Source organism: Chrysemys picta, chromosome 2 (assembly GCF_011386835.1).
Source record: "Chrysemys picta bellii isolate R12L10 chromosome 2, ASM1138683v2, whole genome shotgun sequence".
Classification (NCBI taxonomy): domain Eukaryota; kingdom Metazoa; phylum Chordata; order Testudines; family Emydidae; genus Chrysemys; species Chrysemys picta.
The window spans coordinates 42420065-42435609 of NC_088792.1; the positions used below are offsets into that span (position 1 = coordinate 42420065).

Here is a 15545-nt window from a genome sequence, read left to right on the forward strand (position 1 = left end):
GTAGTGGGTAGGTGCACTTTGCGTAACTCTGTGAAATGTCTTATGACCAAATTAAAAGCAGCATCACTGGACTCCAGCTGCAGTCCAGTCTCTTTTGATTGCAGGATGGTTGTCAGCCTCAAGAGCAGGGGTTCTCAAACTGGGGGTTGGGACCCCTCAGAGGGTCACGAGGTTTTACATGGAGGGGTCGCGAGCTGTCAGCCTTCATTCCAAACCCCGTTTTGCCTCCAGCATTTATAATGGTGTTAAATATATAAACAAGTATTTTTAATTTATAAGGGAGGTCACACTCAGAGGCTTGCTATGTGAAAGGGGTCACCAGTACAATAGTTTGAGAACCACTGCTCAAGAGCAAAATGAGAACAATTCACCATAGAGGGTTAATATGTATCATGAGAATATGGAAAACAAACATTTCTCTGCATGTAGAACATATGCAGGCACAGAGATTGATAGATGTAGCTTGACACCGTGATCAGAGTGTTTTCTATTTATACTTTGCATCTAAAGAATCATCAAAAGATCAATGTGAAATCATAACGAATTCCAATAAACAATTAAGCAGTTTTGCTGAGGTGGACAGCTTTTTCACACGCCTTGTGGTATCGAGATACAATTAATTAAGTTGTTATTGCTTCCAATAGGATTGTGTGGTGGAACATATAATGCAACTTCTACCCCACAGACCACAATGTCACCTAATTTTCCAAATGCCTATCCACCATTTACTGTCTGCACATGGATCATTGATGCCCCGCCACAGCAGCAAGTCAAACTGGTGGTAGAGGCATTCCACCTCCACGCCAACCAGGACTGCTCTCAGAATTATCTAGAGTTCCAGGACCCAACAATGGTAAGACATGCACAATTCAAACAAAGTCAAACAAAGTTAGTAGCAACCATCTAGCTCTCACCTTGTTTGGAGCAGAGACAATAGAAGGATCACTGTTTGGGGGTACTGCGAGTCATTGTGTTAATGGATATGGATTAAATTCATTCCTACACAGGGAGCCCATACAAGTCATTATGCACTATCACTTAAGTCTCATAAGTGGCCTTATGCAAATCCTGTGCACATGGAACATTTCACTCACTGTGTACAGTACTATGTTACTTCTCATAATTACACCAAACCATGCTCAACAGCAGGCTTTCATAAACAGACTTTATATCATATTATTCAAGAATCATGATAAAAACAAATATTCTTGCCAATAGTGGGGTTTATGGAAAAGGCACAGAAAGAAACAGTTTGTTTCCATTGTATTAAATTTGACTAAACCTTCTTTTGTTGTTTCAATTTGGGCATTAAAACAACTGTTAATTTTTGGTTGCCCTCTAGTGGTGGCTGAAGGTCAATTTTTAACATATTTAGATATTACATTACTTTTATGGAAATGTTAGAGTGTGAGCTGTATAAAAAGTACACATAAAAATAATGCCAGGAATATAACAATAAGCTTTTAACCCTCATCCCAAGCTCCATTGGTTTACCTATTACCATCAATAATCAAAATGCAGTTAAAATTCAAATTTTTACACTGTGAAAATACTGTAGCAAAATGATACATTACATTTAATAGTAAAAAAGGATGTTTTTCTTGAATGTTTATACATGTAACAAAAATGCAATTTTGATACCTGAGAACATATAGAACATGGACTATTGCAACTAGCTACTGATTACAAAGATAATGCCTTTATAAAAACAATGAGGAGTCTGGTGGCACCTTAAAGACTAACAGATTTATTTGGGCCTAAGCTTTCGTGGGTAAAAAACCCACTTCTTCAGATGCATGGAGTGAAAATTACAGATACAGGCATAAATATATACTGGCACATGAAGAGAAGGGAGTAACCTTACAAGTGGAGAACCAGTGTTGAAGGCCAATTTAGTCAGGGTGGATGTGGTCCACTCCCAATAATTGATGAGGAGGTATCAATACCAAGAGAGGGAAAATTGCTTTTGTAGTGAACCAGCCATTCCCAGTCCCCATTCAAGCCCAAATTGATAGTGTTAGGTTTGCAAATTAATTCTAGTTCTGCAGATTCTCTTTGAAGTCTGTTTTTGAAGTTTTTTTGTTGAAGTATGGCTACTTTTAAATCTGTTATTGAGTAGTCACCTTCTACAGGACAGGCCCACCAAGGAAAATAACAGAACACCACTGGCCATCACGTATAGCCCCTCTTCAGCGCATCATCAACGGTCTAGAACCTATCCTGGAAAACAATCCCCCACTTTCACAGGCCTTGGGAGGCAGGCCAGTCCTTGCTTACAGACAGCCCCCCAACCTGAAGCAAATACTCACCAGCAACTACACACCACACCACAGAAACACCAGCCCAGGAACCAATCCCTGTAACAAACCCCGTTGCCTTCTCTGTCCCCATATCTACTCTAGTGACACCATCATAGGACTCAGCTACACCAGGCATACCATCAGAGGCTCATTCACCTGCACATCTACTAATGTGATATATGCCATCATGTGCCAGAAATGCCCTTCTGCTATGTACATTGGCCAAGCTGGACAGTTGCTATGTAAAAGAATAAATGGACACAAATCAGACATTAGGAATGATAACATACAAAAGCCAGTAGGAGAACACTTCAATCTCCCTGGACACTCAATAACAGATTTAAAAGTAGCCATACTTCAACAAAAAAACTTCAAAAATATACTTCAAAGAGAAACTGCAGAGCTACAATTCATTTGCAAACTTAATACCATCAATTTGGGCTTGAATAGGGAGTGGGAGTGGCTGGCTCACTACAAAAGCAATTTTCCCTCTCTTGGTATTGACACCTCCTCATCAATTATTGGGAGTGGACCACATCCACTCTGACTGAATTGGCCTTCAACATTGGTTCTCCACTTGTAAGGTTACTCCCTTCTCTTCATGTGCCAATATATATTTATGCCTGTATCTGTAATTTTCACTCCATGCATCTGAAGAAGTGGGTTTTTTACCCACGAAAGCTTAGGCCCAAATAAATCTATTAGTCTTTAAGGTGCCACCAGACTCCTCGTTGTTTTTGTGGATACAGACTAACAGGGCTATCCCCTGATACATAATGCCTTTATAAAATGCTGCCCTGGCAAGACAGAAGCAAAACACTGTATAATGTAAACTTGGGTTTAAACACCTGTTTAGTTGAGGTTTTTTCCTTTTTTTAATGTAAAATATACAAAAAAAAAGTGTGGTGAGAGTATAAACTGTTCATCCAGAGAGTTGATGATGCTGAGTTTACTTTGCATAAGAGTGGATCTGAAAGACAAGATTTTTAATCAGATTTTAATATGGCAACATATCAGATTGCAGTAAGATCACCTAACGGTAGGTAGATAAACGGAATTACCATTTAACTGCAATTTCTAAGTTACTTATATTTATTTAATTCCAGGGTAACCATGGACAGGTCAATAGATTTTGTGGCACTGAAACTTTTGTAGTCCCTGAGTTTTATTCTTATGGTCGGACTGCCATTGTGACTTTCAAATCAGAGGAATACATGATTAATAACAGAGTCAGGTTTACCTATCAGACTGCAGGTAAGCCTTGAAGAAGTTTTTAAGGCATATGCCTACAGATTCTTTGTTCACTATGGAGAGTAAACAAGCAATGATGCAGAAATTTGTAAGGCTTACAAATGTTCTGTTTTTCCTCCTCCCCACCTCCTCCCCCGGTCCCACACAGGTTGCAGCCGAGAATATAATCAGTCATTTGGTTATCTGAAGAGCCCTGGCTGGCCTGGTCTCCATCCCAATAACTTGGATTGTACCATCATTCTACAAGCTCCTCCGAATCACACTATTTCTCTTTTTTTCCATGCTTTCAATTTGGAGGACAGCAGCCGATGTTCTTTGGATTTCTTAGAGGTACTGAGAAATTATCTATTATGCACCTGATACATAGCCCATGGAAATCAGGAGTCTTTCCTTTTACTTCAGTAGGTTTGGCTCAAGCCCTACCTAAATGGACATTAGAGACTTCACTATTGCTATCAATTTTACACTGAAGGTGCTCAGATACTACAGTGATGGATGGCAGTATAAAATTCTAAAATAGACGTCTAGATAATTTCACCATCAGCTTGCTGCTCCTCATCCAGGTGTCGCTGTCTGCTAGGCATTAAGCAAGCTTCAAGATGGTGTAATTTACATTTGATGTTAACATCTGTGGAAAAACAGATCTACGGACTCACAGGCTGATCAGTCAGCACATATGTGCTAAAATCTCTTCAAAAATGTACCAAAATAGTAGATACATGATCTGTAGTGGAAGATGTAGGGTAGCTGAAAAGGTGTTTTCTGGATAGAGGGGAAAGTTTCCTACCAGCCACATAAAGCCATTTTCTTATTCTTTTTGGGGGTGGTGAAGGTTTTACCATATATATCCTTAAGTTTCTGATGTAAATTGTTCAGATGCCAGAAATCAGAAGTTTATTTTGTGGAAGGATCTAGTCTTCATTTCTCCTTTGTTACACTCCTTACTTCACCCTCTTCTAGAGATGGGTTTGAACTCTGTAGTATGACCCCATCTCTGCCTTCAGTCTAGCAGGATGAAGAGGCAGTTTCCAGATATCTGGGATATTAAAATTTCTCAACAGGAGCAAAACATATAGGGGTATATTTTAAATATAAAGCTTAGGCTTTACGCAACCAACTCTCATTAAAAGGAAAATGTACTATACCATAAAGTTTAGCTTAAAATTTTTGGCCGTATTTGTTCTGTGCAATCGTTTAGAAAGCCTAGAGAGACTGGTTAACTGCCTTCTCTCCCTTCTGAGCAGCAACTTGCAGCAAGATAGAAAAATTCATGTAGTGAATATTCCCAATGAAACTTCAGTTGTGCCATACTTAAGAATCACAAATCCTTTGCTCCCTGCTTGTGGTTTGTTTCCTTGTACACCATGAAAATAAATGAAATGTTAACAATGGGTTTGTATTCCTTTAAAGGTCAGAAATGGTAGTGATGCAGGTTCCCCACTACTTGGCAGGTATTGCGGAAACACTGTGCCCAATCCAATCTTCCCTAAAAATCATGTTGTATACCTGCGTTTCAAGAGTGACATTTTAGTTGCTCGCGATGGATTTGAGATCACTTGGACTTCATCACCAACTGGTAAGGCAGTGATAACTTGGTAATCACATCTAGCACTTGTACAGAATAATAGGTCTGAAGGTTGAAAGGCACAGCATTTTTAATGCAGCGAACAAGAGGTTAAACTAAACATTATCCAGACTAGCCTTAGATTACATCAAATATTTTAGGGAGCTGGGAAAATTGAATACCATCTTTTTCATTTTAGGTTATTCTGTGTCAAATCAGCCAAATAAATAGGTCATTTAATGCCATCAGTTTTAGGTGAAACTCCCCATTGACCAGATTATGGCCCATAGATGACTTGTGCCTCCCGATACTGGGAGCGGCACAATCTAAAGGAGAGGACACATGACCGCCCCATGTGTCTCCTCTGCCCAGTGACCTCCCTGCTCTGTGCCCAACCTGGAGCCGCTGCACTCTCCTCGCTCCACCAGAGTTACCTGCGGGGGTGGGGGTAGGGGATCTGTCTTTGCACGTTCGTCTTCTCTCCCTGCCAGCGGGAGGGAGCCACTTTGCATGTGGCTGAAGCTGACTGCTCCCAGTCACTGCCTCTGTGCAGCGTGGTGGCTACCTGAGAGAGAGCCTGGCTGGGGAGGCAGCAGCCCGCCCCACCCCTTTTGCTCCCTGCCCAGGACCAGCGGCCAGGGACAAGGGTCGAGTGAGTCAGAGCCCCCCTTCCCTCAGCACGTTTCTAGCTCGCTTGGCCCCTATCCCCGGCAGACAGGCCTGGGCAGGGAGCAGAGAGGGCAGGGCGGGTCGTTGCGCTGCACAGAGCAGCGACCCAGAGTGGCTGGCGTGAGAAGTAGCTGGTCCGCCCCTTTCACTCCCCCCTTTTATCATTTTCCTGTGTGAATTCATTCCAGTGTGTAGTGATTGTCTGCTTTCACCCACATAGTTGCTATTGGGGCATTTAGTGCACTGGATGAGGAACACCACTTGTTGTGATAGGCATGTGTAGGCCGCAAGGATCTTGAAAGGTGTGGGAGGGTGCTGAGCATTGTAGCAGTGGAGATATGTCTGCTGGTTTTGCATCTGTTATTCTGGCAGGGTCTGGTGCTGCTTTGGTGTGTCCTGGTTTGTGGGGAGCTTGCTTCTGATGATCTTGGAGAGGTTTGTGGGTTGTTTGAAGGCCAGAGGAGGGGGTTCAGGAAAGATTTCTTTTGGGATAGGGCCCCCATCAAGTATGGGTTGTAGTTGTTTGATGATACCCTATATGGTGCTGGGCAACCTGTGGCCCATGGACCGCATGCGGCCCGTCAAGGTAATACACTGGTGGGCCGTAAGACAGTTTGTTTACATTGACTGTCCACAGGCACGGCTGCCTGCAGCTCCCAGTGGCTGCGATTTACCGTTCCTGGCCAATGGGAGCTGCGGGAAGCGGCGCGAGCTGGCCGCGGGCTGCAGGTTGCCCACCACTGCTGTATGGGTTACAATGGGGGTGAAACCAGACAATCACTATGCTCTTGAATGAACTCACACAGGAAAATGATAAAAGATAAAAACACCACATCATCTGCGGGTGAACACTTTTCACAAAGTGATCACTCTATATCTGACCTATCAGTCCTCATCCTCAAAGGAAACCTGCACAACTCTTTCAAAAGACAAGCCTGGGAGCTTAAATTTATAACTCGGATAGACACTGAAAATCATGGACTGAATAGAGACACTCCATTTATGGCTTATTATAACAATCTATAACCCACTAACAACCCTACCACAGCTGCTTCCCCACACTTTCTTCCCTATGATTGTAGAGGTGTTAACAGGCCATTTCACCTTGAATGGTCCCTTGAAATATGTTAACTACTTATGCTAAACAATCTGTTCCACCTTGTTTAGCTGTGACAGTCTGAGTACATTTCCCAAACCAGAAGAAGAGCTCTGAGTAAGCTTGAAAGCTTGTCTCCATCACCAATAGAAGTTGCTCCAATAAAAGATATTACGTCACACATCTTGTCTCTCTCCATTCTTCCAGATCATGCTATCTCCCACCATCCCTGAGTGCTAACACCATGGAAAAGAACCTATACAAATATTGGTATAAAGCAACTGCTTTGTACAGTATTTTGTAGAAATAAACATTTAGAATTAATGAATACTCTCTGTTTCCAGGATGTGGAGGAACCTTATATGGAAACACTGGTTCATTTGCCAGCCCTGACTATCCTGCAACTTACCAGAACAATACTGATTGTGAATGGATCATTATTGCTCCTAAGGGACGAATTGTTACAGTTAACTTTGTTTTCATCAGCATTGATGACTCAGGTGACTGTACTAGGAGCTACCTGATACTTTACAATGGGCCAGATGCTAGCTATCCACCAACTGGACCGTACTGTGGGATGGTATGTATTCTTTATTTTGTTGTAGTCATTCTTTAAAAGTAATTGTTACTCATTTGATATTTAAAATTGCTTACCTAACTCTGAAAGCAATTATATATGTGTGATGAAGTGGGACTGTTCTTAATGTTTCCTCTGAATACTGTGTGGGTGCCTCAGTTTCCCCTATGCATTTCTTAAGTCTCTAGGTGGTGGGATAAAGGCCAGTGTGCATAAATGGCCGGCACTCTGTCTCCTAGCAACAAATGGCTGTGGCCCTTCCCCCCTACAAGGGAATAGCTAAAGGTGAACAAAGTAATCAGGTGACCTCCTGGCCCGGGAAAGAGACAAAGGCCAGAAAGGAGGGGCTGGAGGGGTTTTCAGTTTGGAGCTGGCTGGGGACAGGTAGTGAGGGCAGATGGGATTGTCTGGCTTGCTGGGCCCCAGAATGGACCCAGCTGAGAGGTCCTGTTCTCTGGACCTACAAGCTCTGTTTTAGACCGTGTTCCTGTCATCTAATAAACCTCTGTTTTACTGGCTGGCTGAGAGTCACGCCTGACTGCGAAGTGGGGGTGCATGCAGGACCCTCTGGCTTCCCCAGGACCCCGCCTGGGCGGACTCGCTGTGGGAAGCGCACGGAGGGGCATATGCTGAATGCTCCAAGGTCAGACCCAGGAAGGTGAAGCCGTGTGAGCTTCTTGCCCTGAAGACAGTCTGCTCCAAGGGAGAGGAGGCTCCCCAAAGTCCTGACTGGCTTTGTGGGGAGCAGTTCCAGAGCATCGCCCGGGGACTCCGTGACAATATAGACAATAAATAAAGCTGAATAAACTGGGCTTCTGTTGCATTCTATTAGGAAGTCCTCTAGTCTTTTCAAATGGAGACATTATAGTGACATCTACTGGGCTGCATCAAGACTTTTTTTTCTCAGAACTCATCTGCTTTCTTTGTGTTCCAAATGATGCTGGTAACAGCCTGTGAGCAAAATCCACCTGCTATGCTCCAGTGCCAAGTGTAGCAATGAATGAACTAAAAATTGGGACCACCGTTTTTCAACCACATGTGGCTTTTTTAATGGGTAAATGGGGAGCCTGCATTATCAGACTGGCTCTGCTTATACCTAATTATATTGTCATAGGGTAATGTTTAAAGATGTGAATTGGTTTTTTAATATTCTTTTTCTCTTTAGGATACAAACATTGCTTCATTTACTGCTACATCACATCAAGTCTTCATAAAATTCCATGCTGAATATGCAACTTTACCATCAGGCTTCCAGTTAACTTGGACCAGCTAGAACCATTATTCCAAGGAAGTACAGTCCCTCAGTACTTAGCTATGTTGCAGAGACATTAGGGCATAAAGTGACTGTTTGAGATATGACTGTGATCACTATAATAAAAGTAAATTACTGTAAATATAGTTGTGCATTTAGAATTATTTCAAACAAATTTGAGCTCCTTTTATATTTAAAAGAATGTCTGCTTCTTTACACACAACTGTGAAAATGTGCTGGATGTTAGTATTTAAAATATAATATGATTAAAAAAATATGCTATAAGATTAGAAATAAATGTTCTCTAAGCAAGTAATTTTCTAAAAATATGTACAAAAATATGATTTGTAACTTACTGTCATAAAAAAATTGTTACACAGAAAAGATGAACACAAAATATACAGCATCTGAGGTGCTAGGAAAATAATCTCAAATGAAAAAAATACTTTCAAATCTGATTAGGGGATTTAGACACATAACTGTAATTAATTAATCCGCTATGAAAACCCCAACCATCATTACAAGTACGTTTGGATAAAGCTAATCTTTTTCAGACACAGTCTCCATCTTGTAAATATTTACATGAGTAACTTTACTTATGTTGGTAGATCTGTTGAACTCACAGGACTGAGTACTTTCAAAAACTATCCATTTTATTTAAGACCTTGATCCAGCAAAGCACTTAAGCATATGCTTAATTTTATGCACTTGAGTAGTCCCATTGAAGTCCATGGGATTACTCACATGATTAAAATTTACCATGTGTCTAAGTGGCTGCAGAATCGAGGCCTTAGACTTTACATACCGTTATAATTCTCATAATTTTCATTGAGATATTAACCTCTTGAAGCTTCTCAAATCTATTTTAAAATTAAAACAGATTATTTATAAGCAAAATATAGAAACTAAATGATGTATGTAGCAGTAACTCTGATTTCTCAGACAACTTGTTCAATAAACGTAACTTCAGAAAAGGACATACAGAGGAATAGTCTTTCAATGTTGACTACAATTGTTTTGGTCTCTGTGACCAGAAGGGCAGGCAAACAGCTGCCTACTTCTCCAAGTTCAAAGGTCTCTCTGAGTCCAATTTCCTGCTTCAGTCACAAGTGAAAAATGGTCTCAGCATAGTATCTAGCGGCTGCTGGTTCACATCATATAACTCCCACACACTTTGTCACAATCCAATATTCATTAAGAATCTCTGGAATGGACTGGCAAGTAAGGCCAATGTGCAGATCTGTAAGGGGAAATTTAAGTCATCTACCCTTGGTTATGGGTCTTGCCAACATTAGAAAATTCTCAATTCATAACTACACAGTCACACACAAAATAAAGAGGAGAAAAGCTGTTAAGCTGACCAGTTCGTTAAAATACATTTTTGAAAGTTTTCCATGTGATGAGGGAGATGGGCTGTCTGACCTGGTGTAAAAATGGGAATCTCAGGCCAGAAGATGGCCCTAAATTTTCTAGCCTTGGCCTTTGGCCCCCACCCCCTACAGTTACCACAACTGCAAACACATGTCTAAACATGAAAGTCCTTGTAAACAGTTAGGACAAAATCATGTTTAACATTGTACTAATTAACAGTTTCTGACATTATGCATTTTTCTGATCTAGAGAACGACTTTGATAGTGCCCTGGATTTGTTCACTTGAAATAAACTCTACAAATCAGTGAGCCTTGGTGAAAGAAAGAAGAGAATTATATGGGATGAAAAGAAACTTATAAAATAAACTAGGCATGGCTGACTTTTTCCAGTCAGATTTGAAGTTTGTTCCACTTTAAAAATAGCACAATAGTTTTGTAATTTTGCCTGATTTTATTTATAATTAAATAAAATGCACAATTTCCTTTGAAAAAATAAAAGTTCCAGAAAAGCGCACCTGGGCTGTTCAATATAGTTTTTGGTACAAGGTTCATTTGATCTAAAGCAACTGTCGCTGACAAAAATAATCAGGATCTAAAATCAGAATAAATTATCAGTCCTGGTAGAAAAAAAAACAATAGTGCTCTCCTCTAACATTAGAAACCACAACAAAAATACCACTGCAGATTAAGGAAGAGAACTTTAAAGAAAAAAGCTGTTACTGAGCAATGTTTCCATCTCTGAAGGTACAGAGCAATGTAAAGTGCTTATTGAAAATTACTGTGCAGCATAACACAAAGAAAACCAAACCTGTCAGGGGGCAGGGGTGTGGATGGGGGTCAGGGGATGGGCAACATGGGGGTGGGAGTCCTGGGGGGGGCCTGTCGGGGTGGGGGGGGATAGGGGTCAGGGCAGTCAGGGGACAGGGGGATAGGGGTGGGGCCTCGGGGGTGGTTAGGGGTGGGGAGTCCCAGGAGGGGGCGGTTAGGGGACAAAGAATGGGGGGGTTGGATCGGTCAGGGGTTCTGAGGGGGACAGCCAGGGGGCGGGAAGTGGGAGGGGGTCGGATAGGGGGCGGGGGCCAGGCTGTTCGGGGAGGCACAGCCTTCCCTACCCGGCCCTCCATACAGTTTTGCAACCCCGATGAGGCCCTTGGGCCAAAAAGTTTGCCCACCCCTGCTCTAGGAGGAAGCCCTTCCATGTGCCTGACTTTCTCCAGGGTATGCCCTGTGGCTTCTCTGCCTCCTTAGACTAGACCTCTGTGCCTGCACCACTCCTGCTTCACACTGTTAGCACCATTCAGCAAGTCCAACTGAGACAGACCTGTCATAAACAGAGAGTTAAGGGCTAATTCCTCTTTTACCTGTAAAGCACATGTGTCAAACTCAAGGCCCGCGGGCCACATCCGGCCCGCCATACAATTATATCCGGCCCGCGAAATCGTTTTATATATCTGTTTTTAATGGCCCTGTGATATGACGCCCCAATAACACACACTACAAATCCCATGATGCAGTGCAATTGCCGCCAACGGCAAGCCGCGGTTCAAGTTCGCGGTCTGTTGATGTATACAACGCTAATCTCAAATCAAAGCTAGACCCCAACAATGGCCAAGAGAAAAATTGATTCTGAAAACCGAGGCTTTCAAAGCCGGTGGGAGAATGAGTATATGTTTACTGAAATTGCAGGTAAACCAGTGTGTCTCCTTTGCGGGAGTAATATCGCTGTAATGAAGGAGTATAACCTAAGACGGCACTACGAGACGAAACATGAGAACAAATTCAAAAACCTGAGCGCAGGACAGAAGCTACAAAAGGTAGAGGAGTTGAAGAAGAATTTGACATCCCAGCAGACGTTTTTCACCAAAGCAAAATCACAAAGTGAAGCTGCTGTGAAAGCAAGTTTCATTGTGGCCGAAGAGATCGCCAAATCAGGACGGCCGTTTACCGAGGGGGAATTCGTAAAGAATTGTATGATGAAAGTGTGCGACGTCCTTTGTCCAGATAAAACGCGAGCGTTTGCAAATGTAAGCCTCAGCAGAAACACTGTTGCTAATCGGGTTTGTGAGATGGCGACTGATTTGAAAACACAGTTGATTGAAAGAGCAAAAGATTTTGTTGCATACTCCCTTGCCGTGGATGAAACTACTGACGCGACTGACACTGCACAGCTGGCGATATTTATCCGTGGTGTGGATTCCAATTTGTGCGTAACAGAGGAAATACTGGACATTAAATCGATGCACGGGACAACGAAAGGAGAAGACATCTTTGGAAATGTATTTCAAAGTGTAACCGACATGAAACTGCCGTGGGAAAAACTCGTTGGACTTACAACAGATGGCGCACCTGCTATGTGTGGTGAAAAAAATGGACTGGTGGGAAGGATGCGCTCAAAGATGCGGGAGGAGAACTGTGCCGGTGAGTTGACAGTGTATCACTGCATCATACACCAGGAATCGCTGAGTGCTAAAGTCCTAAAAATGGATCATGTGATGAACACTGTAACACAAACCGTCAACTTTATCAGAGCCCACGGTTTAAATCACCGCCAATTCCAGTCTTTTCTGCGGGAAATAGATAGCGAGTTTGGCGATATGCCATATCATACGGAGGTCCGGTGGCTAAGTCGGGGAAAAGTTCTCAAAAGACACTTTGAGCTGCGAGAGGAAATCTGCCAGTTCATGGACAGTAAGGGGAAAGACTGCACAGTTCTGCGGGATGAAAAGTGGAAATGTGAGTTGGCGTTCCTGGCTGACATAACGTCGCATCTTAGCGCTTTAAACCTTCAACTCCAGGGACGGGAGCACATAATAACCGATATGCATGATGCAGTGAAGGCATTTCAAGTGAAGCTGCGCTTATGGGAGACACAAATGCACCAATGCAACTTGTCTCACTTTCCCTGTTGCCAAGTAATACGGAACCAAGAAAGTGCCACAGTTTTCCCAAATGCCACCTTTGCTGAAAAACTCAGCGCGCTGCGCACTGAGTTCGCACGGCGCTTCAGTGACTTTGAGGCACAGAAAAGTAACTTCGAGCTGCTTCGCAACCCATTTGCAGTCGATGTGGAAACCGCACCTGTAGAAATGCAGATGGAGCTGATAGAACTGCAATGTAACGGGACACTGAAGGCAAAGTACGACACTGCGGGGCCAGCACAGTTCACTCGCTTCATTCCTGAAGCGATGCCGCAGCTCCGCCAACATGCGGCTCGAATCCTGTCCATGTTTGGCAGCACATATCTGTGCGAGCAGCTGTTCTCTGTGATGAAAATTAACAAAACGTCACACAGGAGTCGCCTCACTGATGAACACCTGCAATCGATCCTGAGAATCTTCACAACACAGAACCTAACCCCAAACATAAACGAACTTGTTGCAAAGAAAAGACTCCAAGTATCAGGCTCTGACTAAATAGGACAAGAAAATGGAATGTTATGATTTGTTATGATTATACTTTTGCTTTAAATTCAATTTTTTATTTATATTTTCAGATTTTTTAATATTCCAGCATGTACAGATTTTGAATGTATTGTATTGACAGGATATTTTTTTATGAAGAGCAAAATATTTTAAGTTGAAATGTATTTATTTTGGAATGATATCCTGTATTTTGGTTCATATTAATGGTTAAAAAACATAAATATTTAGTCTGTTAAATAAATGGTTATACTGTTCGGCCCGCGAGTTTTGAGTTTTGGCCCCCTGTGCAATTGAGTTTGACACCCCTGCTGTAAAGGGTTAAGAAGTTCACATAGCCTAGCTGACACCTGACCAGAGGAACCAATGGGGGGACAAGATGTTTTCAAAGAGGGAGGAGGGAAAAAGTCCTTTGTCTGTTCAGTAAGTTTTGTGCCAGAGTGAAGGATCCAGGAATCAGCCATCTAACATTTTTTAAAAGTAGTAAGTATTTAGAGAAGGAATGTATTAGATTATTTTTCTTTTCTTTTGTGACTTCTTTTGCATAAGAGAGAGAATCAAATTGGGTTTCTTTTGTGTAACTTTAAGGTTTTGCCCGGAGGGAAATACTCTGTGTTTTGAATCTGTTGTCTGCGAGATTTCCTTGCATGCTAATCTCACAGAGGTATTCCTTTCACCTTTTTTTTTCTTTAATTAAAAGTCTTCTTTTAAGAACTAGATTATTTTTTCCTTGTTTTAAGATCCAAGGGTTTTTTGGATCTGGGCTCACCAGGAATTGGTGGGAGGTGAATCTGTCCCAATCCTGCCAGGAAAAGGGGGATAAAGACTGGGGAAATATTTGGCGGGGAAGACAGTTTCCAAATGACTCTCCCATAAACGTTTGTTTAAACCATTTGGTGGTGGCAGCTACTAGATCTAAGCTGGTAAATAAGCTTAGGGGTTATCTCATGCAGGTCCCCACATCTGTACCCTAAAGTTCAGAGTGGGGGTGACACCTTGACAAGACCCCTACTGAACATTTGTACACTCTTCAGGGACTAGTGCACGTCACCAGGATTTGCAGTGACATTCATACAGCGTTGTAAAACAGCAGGGTTTATTAGTCATCTGGAACACATCTTAGGAAGTCCTTGGGTGAGCATAGAGCAGTGGTTCTCAACCAGGGGTACGTATACCCCTGCAGGTACGCAGAGATCATCCAGGGGGTACATCAACTCATCTAGGTATTTGCCTAGTTTTACAACAAGCTACATAAAAAGCACTAGGGAAGTGAGTACAAACTAAAATTTCATATGGACAATGACTTGTTTATGCTGCTCTATATACTATACATGTAGTATACTTATATATGTAAGTACAATAGTTATATTCCAATTGGTTTATTTTATAATTCTATGGTAAAAATGCGAAAGTAAGCAATTTTTCAGTAATAGTGTGCAGTGACACTTTTGTATTTTTATGTCTGATTTTGTAAGCAAGTAGTTTTTAAGTGAGGTGAAACTTGGAGGTATGCAAGACTAATCAACTTCCTGAAAGGGGTACAGTAGTCTGAAAAGGTTAGAGCCACTGGCATAGAGGAATGAAGGTTAAAGCACAGTCCATTCTGGGTAGTGCAGTGCCCAGCCAAGCTGTAGTGAACTCCATTGTTCAAGCTCTGTCTCTCTGACCATCTGACCTCCTTGGTCATCAGAGCCCTGACTGCCTCCAAAAGCCAAGGCTTATCCTCACACCTCCCCAGTCCTTTGATCTTGAGCAGGGGGATTGATGCTCAGCTTTTCTAAGGAAAGGCAGGAAAGACCATATCCCTCTGGGTCCTTGGTAGCTAGGTATCAGTCAGGCACTTGGATTTACCACAGTCTTCTCAGAGGCTCCATTCATATGGGGACCAAGATCCAGACAGCTACGCAACACTCATATCTATGTCTCTTTGCCTGCTCAGAGAGTAAACAGCCCTTTTCCACTCCCTAGGTAACATTGCAACACAAAGTGGAAACTGAGGCACACATAGACTTAGTCCAAAAAAGCATTGCTAATTTCATACTATGT

At 42.3% G+C, this 15545-nt stretch overlaps 2 protein-coding genes across 2 annotated transcripts in view; both read left to right on the forward strand.

Annotated features, from left to right (window-relative positions):
* CUBN (cubilin) overlaps positions 1 to 9683 on the forward strand; it is a 211110-nt gene extending 201427 nt beyond the window's left edge. The window contains exons 62-67 of the mRNA XM_005282453.3: positions 645 to 853; positions 3407 to 3554; positions 3700 to 3881; positions 4962 to 5127; positions 7225 to 7460; positions 8623 to 9683. Of these exons, the coding sequence (XP_005282510.2) occupies positions 645 to 853; positions 3407 to 3554; positions 3700 to 3881; positions 4962 to 5127; positions 7225 to 7460; positions 8623 to 8730 (1049 nt within the window). The 3' untranslated portion in view covers positions 8731 to 9683. The remainder of the gene's footprint in view (positions 1 to 644; positions 854 to 3406; positions 3555 to 3699; positions 3882 to 4961; positions 5128 to 7224; positions 7461 to 8622) is intronic.
* A 1766-nt stretch (positions 9684 to 11449) lies between these two features.
* Positions 11450 to 13756, forward strand: LOC135981288 (general transcription factor II-I repeat domain-containing protein 2A-like). The gene has a single exon (XM_065583012.1). It carries the CDS (start codon positions 11685 to 11687, stop codon positions 13491 to 13493), a length of 1809 nt encoding a protein of 602 aa, XP_065439084.1. The 5' UTR covers positions 11450 to 11684; the 3' UTR covers positions 13494 to 13756.
* Positions 13757 to 15545: the final 1789 nt, after the last annotated feature.